The 8,414-nt window shown below is 42.7% G+C and overlaps 1 protein-coding gene across 1 annotated transcript in view; it reads left to right on the plus strand.

The window, feature by feature from the left end:
- Window positions 1–688: 688 nt before the first annotated feature.
- LOC107103381 (testin-like) overlaps window positions 689–8,414 on the plus strand; it is a 20,667-nt gene continuing 12,941 nt past the window's right edge. Inside the window, exon 1 of the mRNA XM_015403073.1 lies at window positions 689–1,239. Within this exon, the coding sequence (XP_015258559.1) occupies window positions 1,213–1,239 (27 nt within the window). The 5' untranslated portion in view covers window positions 689–1,212. The remainder of the gene's footprint in view (window positions 1,240–8,414) is intronic.

The raw sequence follows: 8,414 nt of genomic DNA on the forward strand, positions 1-8,414 counted from the left end.
CGCACAGAATAAAACCATAGAAAATCTAAAGGCTGTCTGTGTGTTTCCTGGACGGGGCCGCCTGTTCAGCTGACTACGGTTGCCTTTTGTATCTATGCTTCTTTTTCTATGTCTGCTTCTGTCTCCTTGAACCCCAGTGGGCCTCAGCAGATGGCCACTCACACTGAGCCTGGTTCTGCTGGAGGTTTCTTCCTGTTAAAAGGGAGTTTTTCCTCTCCACTGCCGCTACAAGCGATCTGGTGAACTGGAAAGTGACCTGAGATGACATGATGTGAATTGGAGCTATAGAAATAAACTGAATAGAATTTAATTTGCCCTTGTTGTTACCGGATAAACATTATTTGATAATAACCTGAACTAGTGGGATCATCTTTATAAATAAAAATCTCTGTTGAGGGCTCAAGATTCCCACTCTGTAGATCCGGAATCAGAACATTTTTGGAGGTATCGAAACCCATTTTCTCCAAGGTGAGAAAATGGGTTAAAAAACAAGATGTTCTCTTCTTCCTTCTTGTTCAATGTTCTTCTGAGCTGCACTGAAAACTTTCTAAATCTCTGATTGGATGAGGAGTTTCTAGGCTCGCTCTGATTGGCTGTAACGGTGCAAAAGGGGAGTCATTCAGTCTTTGTTCAAAACACAAACAGTCTGGTCTGGCCTCACTGCCCCAGGTAGTCCTTCCATCCAGCACAGGCCCACTTTACTGCTCTGCTGAGTGGAGACAGTGGAGCTGTTGTGTCTGAGACCTTTAACCTCGCTGCACCAACGTGGCAACCCCTCTGTGAATTTAGACGCTGTGTCGAGGTAAAGTCTGACAGCCTCTTCTGTTTGACTTTCCCACTGCAGCATGTTGGAGCAAGAAGCCTGCTGGGTTCATGTTGCAGAGGGAGGAGATGAAGAGCTGGCAGTCGGACAAGCCGGGAGTGATGAGGGGAGAGAAAACAGAGGAAAAAAGCAGAAAAATTACAGCTTAATGCAACGAAGGGGACGTTATTTAGCTGCTTTGAGTTTCCAGACAGAAATCATTCAAAGAAAAGACGTTTAACAAGAAGTAGGGAGTGAATGAAGGGGCAGGCTGGTGAAAAGTGCTGCAGGGCAGCGGGAGCGATTGTGGGCGGGGAGAGAGGAAGTGTGGTGGACAGGAGAGGAATTTAAAGCCTCATTGTCCTGGAAGAGCAGAGGCAGCGAGAACCCAGGAGGAGGAGGAGGACAACATGGACGCGAGCGCAGCCATGGAGAAGGTACGGAGATTCCTGTTTAGGGACACATCCAGATGTGGAGGTCAGAGGGCCATCAGGCTGCTGGATGTAGCATCTCCTCCTGCTGGTGGAGACACTTTTCCATCTGCTTCTTTTCGTTACGTTGATATGATCTATCAAAGGTTTACATCCATTTCCAGTTTCTATTACTGCTAGAGCTTCTGCTGTTAAGTTTTGAGCAGTTTTCCCTCCTGAAGGGATTGATTTCACCACATTTGATTTGAGTTGTTTAGGTGACGTTACTGCGGATTTCTGGCGTCTACAGAGGCTAAAATATGTGCAGCTAAAACCAGACGATTCACAAATCTCTGGACTTTAATCCAATAGATTAGAAGTCCACTAGAATATGGCAGAATAGAAGTTTAAGCCTAAGTTTAGATGATCTACAGAGAAAGCAAACAGATTAGGGTGATGGCACGGAGGCCCCTCTGACCTCAAAGACTTCAGAGATAAATCAAAACGTCAGCAGCGATAAGAAACACTTCTTGATTACAGGGAATCTTCAGAAACAGTTTGATTGGTTGAACTGATGCTCCTCTTACATCACATTTTTTCACAGACAGAAAAATCCTTCTTGGTTGAGAACTGTCACCCCGTCAGGGTGGGACTCTGTCTTTTTCACAGGCTCCTCAAAGCTTCCTGGATGTCGGAGACGTTTTCCTTTTAGGTGCACATCTTCAGCTTTAGGCTGGAGTTTAGAGACGACTTAACAGAACCTAAAGCCGAGCTTATACTGTACGACTTTTGGCCCTTTTCAGGCCAATTCTCCAGTCCATCCATCCATTTTGTGTCACGCTTATCCCCGCTGGGGGTGCTGGTGCCTATCTACTGGTGAGAGGCAGGGTCCATCTTGGACAGGTCTCCAGTCCATCGCAGAGCAACACAGAGACAAACAGGACAAACAACCATTCACACAAACACACACACCTAAGGAGAAATTAGAGAAGCCAATAAACCTAACAGTCATGTTTTTGGACTGTGGGAGGAAGGCAGAGTACCCAGAGAGAACCCACGCATGCTCAGAGAGAAGTCCATGTAAACTTCATGCAGTAAGAACACGGGCCGAGAATCAAACCATGAACTTTCTTGCTGCAAGGCTGCAGTGCGAATCTCCAGTTGTGCAATAATTTTTCGATCGGGCTGAGATTCAGCATCGTTTTTTATTTGATTTTTTTTTTAACTCTAATAATCCCAGAGGGAAATTACTTCTCTGCATTTAACCCCTCCCCACCGCCACTCCCCTTCGTTGTGTAGTATACGGAGGCAATGAGGGGCGATCAGCCTCTCATGACCACCTCCCGATCAGGAATCTAAAGGTCGAAAGAAAATCAAACATGTTAGAATATATGTCGGTCGTTGTAAGGTCGCATCAGAGCGTCGGGTCGCACAGTGTGAGAACAAACATCCTGCGCTGCGAACTTTTAAACCCTGCAGTTTCATCGTACAGCTTCAGCTGCTTGGAACGATGGAAAATATCGCACAGTGTACGCCCGGCTTAAAGGGAAACACCATTTTTTTGATTTTATGTTATTCCATCATGTTCTACTCACCCATATGAGTTTTGTGTCATTTGGAGCCGTTCTGAAGGTTAGGTCCGTTAGGTTATATCCAAATAACGTCTTCCTATGGGCAACGACTTGAAGGCACAAACTAAACTGTTAATAATGTAGGCCAATTACTGTTCCACAGACATCCGCCATTATATTTTTATATTTATATATTTTAAAAACAAAGCGGCACGTGTATGACGTCATCCACGTGCGCCGGCTACCGTTCATTCATCCTGTCCGCTGAACTGCTGCTAGATTTCCTCACATGCCTGGAAGATGTCTAGTGCTGCTCCCACAGATGATCTCGCTCTCCAAATGGAATGATTCAGATTAGCTAGAATGAATAGAAGGGGTAGAGCGTAGCCGCCTGTGGCCCGGGCTGCCTGTTACGACTCCAGTCCGCCGCGCGGATGACGTCATACACAATCCGCTTTGTTTTAAAGAAATATAAAAAATCTAACGGCGGATGTCTGGGGGACAGTGATTGGCCTCCATGTTCTGAATGCTGGCGTACCATAAAGAATAAATGATGAACAGTTTAGTTTGTACCTTCAAGTCATTGCCCGTAGGAAGACGTTACTGGATATAACCTAACGGAATATCTTCAGAACGGCTCCAAATGACACTAAACTAACATGGGTGAAAATCAAGGGACCAATGTAAAAAAAAAACACAGCGTTCCCCTTTAAGTTAAACTAATGAAGTGATTATCATTTCACCCAGTCTGTTTAGTGTACCAGAACCACAGCATGATGCCGCCCCCTCCATGCTATACAGTTAAGGCAGACTCTCTGTTGCACCTCCCCAAAATTGTAGGTGACGGCAGACAGGAGGCCTCTGATTGGTCAGTTCTATATCTGCTCTACACTATGCCTATTTCCTGTTTGGTTTCTTACCGGCTTGTTTTGTTTGTCTGACCGCTATTGTGGAAAACGACTCGTAAAGATGGAGCAGCTAGCAGAGCGAGGTGTGAGAGATCGCTGGGACCCTTTCCCCACCTGGATATCCGCTCTTTTTGGCCCTCATGTCCCTCCGTTGTCAAACAAACTTGCCCCCACTTCCTCACCGCCTCGGCCGTATCTAGACCCACAGCTAGTTCCTGATTGGCCCTCTGGCGTTGTGGCGTGGAATAACATAGCGCAGACCACGCTTCAATATTGGGCATAAATCAAAAATATCTGCAACAAGCTCACTGAGACACACTGCTGAGGGAGGATAACCAGGCCTTTAGTGCAGGACATCAGAAGATCTTTGGGTTGGTTCATGTGATCCACTTCATTTTCTGTTTGGGTTCTGAAGGCAAAGGAGGTGAAAAAGGTCTGAGCAGAGCAGCAATGCTGGACCTCTCAACTACAGGAAATCTCTTTATGCTTTAAATATTTGAACAAAACATCCAAAAAACATTTGAAAACTATTTATACTTTCATTTTCAAGAAACAAAGACATTTACTTAGGGCTGAGTGAAGCAAATACACCAAAAAATAAAGAAATAGAAAGAAAAAGAACTTAAATTTACACACAGGACTGAATTCTTTGGTGACTTTAACATCGCAATGTGACATTGCTGCAGAGCCGCCTGTCATTCGTCCATCAAACCTAACGGGTCGGGGCCACCTGTTGGGATTCGGTCTCTTTATTTAAGCCCCGAAGCTTAAAACTCGCCATGATGAGAATAGCTGCCAGCGACACAAAGGCTGCAGGGGACGATCTGCTGGGATCAAAACACCAAACAAATGTTCTTTCACTTCAATCATTTATTGAAATTAAACGTTATATTTAAGAAGAAAATGAATCAAAATGTACATTTTGCTCACATAAAGAAGTAAATTGCGAAAAGCAATTGATTTAAATCCTTTTCTAAACAGAGTGTTTTGTAAAACTCTGGAGTTCTTTTATACCTTTAACCCTTTATAGGGATGTCAGTGAAATGCATTTAATTTGAAGCTAATAGTGTTATTGGAATCCAGGATAAGACCTTATTACCTTCGTAACATTAAAAAAATATGGATATTTTGATCGCAAAAAATTTATGTCAATGTAACAAGAAACGCCAACTTACCCGAATATATTAAGAAAAACAACTAAAGTGCTTCTAGAAGAAATTCAAGAAAAACATACATTTTTATTGGTCCAACATAACCTTAGAGGCATTAATGCTGATACTGGCACTGACATTTTTTTTATATGATTTATTAACTTTTCAAAGGAGAAATCCGGTCAGTAAGGAATAATCAATGGATCATTATTTATACCTAAAACTAATATGTTTGCGGTGATTTAATGAATTTAGCATTAATCAAAAAAATAAAAACAATAATTTTCGTCTGGTAGCGGCCATTTTTGCCCAAATATAGTAACCCCTCCCTCCTGCCATCTTCCAGCAGTGACGTCACGGTGCGGTAAGCCTAGCGCCATTCTCCCCGCTTTACAAGCTAAATCAATGGGAACTACTAGACACATCTGCAATCAACAACAATTATTGAAGATTTCCAGAGGACTTCACCATTGAAATTCACCAGAGCTATAGTGAAACTGAAAATGCCCACGTGCATGGCAGCTGGATGCTGGAATACATCGGGTAAAAGTGGAAAAAAGAGTTATTCCACCTTTCTGATTCCTGATCCTCCACGGACGGGTTGGTCGTTGGATCGCCAACTTGAAGAGGGAGGATTTGCCATCGAACTTCTGGCCAGAGAAAAAACACGTAATATGTAGCCAACATTTGGAAGAAGAATGTTTTCAAGATGACTTGGATAATAGCTGTCAGGGTTTGGTTGAGGTTTTAAAGACCCAAATGCAGAGGCAGGGAGGCAGAGGTGAGTTTTAATGTAGTGTTCTTAAGGAACTGAGGCAGGAATCCAAAAATCCAACATGAAAATGTAAAATAAACCAAAAACATGGAGACATCAGGGAAAACAAGCACGAGGAGCAAAGGAAAGACAGGGAACCAGCACTGAGGAACTGCGCATGGGGAGTATTTATGGGAGACTGAACGAAGACTGAACTAATGAGCTGATTGGGAGCAGGTGTGAAAAGAGGATTCTTGAAGGAGTTAGGGAAAAGGAGACTGAGACAAGAGGGCAAAAGAGGGCAAGCAAAGAAAAAAGTAAGAACTGAAATAAATCCAGAAAACACAACTAAATATGAATTAAACCAATAAAACTAGAAAACAAAGACAAACGTGCATCAAAGTGAAACTCAATACAGAACCAAGACCGTGATAATAACGCGTTGTGACAAACACCAGATACAGCACTGGGACTTGATCAACAGCCGATACCGCACCGTGACGTCACAAACCAGTAGGTGGCAGTAGAGTTATTTGACAAACATGGATGCCTCCAGTAAAGCACATTCACATGAAAATTACTCTGAATTAAAAACACTGATCATTTATTGAACAGGATGGAATAATTTCAGATTTAAGGTACTGTTAGAAGTTTCATATCTTGAATATGAGTGGACTTTTCCTTTAACTTTACTTTTTAACTTTTCAATGAGCTTTTTGCCTGTTTTTCTTGACATGTTAACTTTCTTTTTCAATTTAATCTCCAGTAGGTAATATATCATTCAAGCGCTCATCTAACTGGTCAAATGCTAAAATCAGATATACAGCCATGTAGCAGGATCTTTGCTGAATGGATGGATATAGATCTTGTGCTTCTAGAGGGGCGGGGGGGGGGAGGACTCCATTTGGGTCTATAAAGGGTTAACTTTTGCATAATGATGTCTCTGGAACGTCTATGTGATGTTGTTTTTTTAGCTGCAGCCACATGAAGGACTTCTTCCTTTCCTGTAACCTTCAGCCTCTTATCTCAACGTGTTTCCTGCCTTTTTCCTCTCCATGCATAGCTGACATATTTAAAATAACTGTGCTCAGCGTAGCCCCCCCCTCCACCTACAATATGCCCGCTTTATCTCACTCCTAAATTTAGAAATGCTGCACACTTTATTCAACAGATTTTCTTTCTCCTCTTTGTCTTAAAACTGGGTTCTAGAGCAGAACCGTTGGTTCCTGTCCTCCAACAGAACGAATCAGCGTTTGGGAGGAGGCCTTCATCACATTAAACAGATAAAAGGTTCAGACTTCCTGCTTGAATGAGGCTTTTATAAAGATCCGATGTCCAGTTTGGCAGAAATCCGAACTCAGTTCTACTTTTGCTCAGGTTTCTCTGATTCAGACCTCTTGCACTACAAAAACGATCAAGAAATAAGTCAAAAGGTCTTAATTTAATTGTATTTACTCTCATTTTGAACAGGTAAATAAGATGATTTGCCAATGGAATGAGGATTTTTACTCTTAAAATAAGGTAATTAGATAATATTTGAAATGTAAATTGTCTTGTTCCATTGACAAAGTGTCTCACTAACCTCCTCAATTTAAGAAAAATGACTTATCTATATGTCCAATTTTTCCAGTCTATATAGTCCAACTGGTTCACGATGTAGAGTTTTTGTTTAAATCAAATCAAAGTTTATTTATATAGCACTTTACAACAACACCAGGAAGACCAAAATGCTTTACAGAAAGATAAAAACATTGCAAAACGAACAAACAAACAAAAAACATACAAAAATCATAAGCATAAAACAATATTTTCTAAGTAAAAAAAAAAGGAGTCTTTAATCTGAACTAAAAAAGGTGCAGACTAGTGAGAACCCGCAGACCGAGGGGCAGATTGTTCCACAGTTTAGGTGCGATAACCACAGAGGAACGATGGCCCCTCTGTTTATACCGGGACCTAGGGACGCCCAGAACCATGTGATCAGCAGACCGGAGAGCTCTGCTGGGGCGATGTTCCGTCAACATCTCAGTTAAATATAACAGAGCAAAACCATGAAGGACTTTAAAAACAAGTGCTAAAACTTTAAAATCAATCTGAAAACGGAGCGGGAGCCAGTGCAGGGATGAGAGGATGGGAGTGATGTGGCTTTGCCTGAAGGAGACCACCTGCTGCTTTCTGTGCTAACTGTAACCGTTGGAGTGACGACTGTGGGAGGCCAGAGAAGAGAGCGGTGCAGTAGTCCAACCGAGAACTAATAAATGCGTGAATCGCCTTCTCCAGGTCTTGGCGTGAGAGAAAGGGTTTGATTTCGGTCAAAAGGCGCAGCTTGAAAAAGCTGGCCCTGACAACAGCATTTATTTGTTGTTTGAAGTTAAGTTCACGGACAAAGACAACTCCCAGGTTCCTGACGGCATGGCTGACTGAACCCCCGACCCTGGACAGAATCTTAGGGACATCCTTAGAACCAAAAATGATGAAGTCAGACTTACCTTCATTCAGGTGGAGAAAATTCTGTGCAGGCCATTCTTTAATATCCAAAAGGCAGCTATGGAGAGAGTCGAGAGCAGGGGCAGTATTAGGGAGAACTGATAAATATACCTGGACATCATCAGCATAAAGGTGGAATGATAAGGACCCAAGTGGCAGCATGTAAAGTAAAAACAGGACCGGGCCAAGGATGGAACCCTGTGGTACCCCAGATGATAGTAGGGCAGAGGAGGAGGAATAGTCATGGACCATCAAGCAAAACTCAGTGCAGTTTAATAATAAAGTGTTGCTGCTGCCGTCTGTCAGGGATCCTCAGGGTTCTTCTGAAGCTGTT

This window comes from Cyprinodon variegatus, unplaced genomic scaffold (genome assembly GCF_000732505.1).
Source record: "Cyprinodon variegatus isolate N-32 unplaced genomic scaffold, C_variegatus-1.0 Scaffold1436, whole genome shotgun sequence".
Lineage (NCBI taxonomy): Eukaryota > Metazoa > Chordata > Actinopteri > Cyprinodontiformes > Cyprinodontidae > Cyprinodon > Cyprinodon variegatus.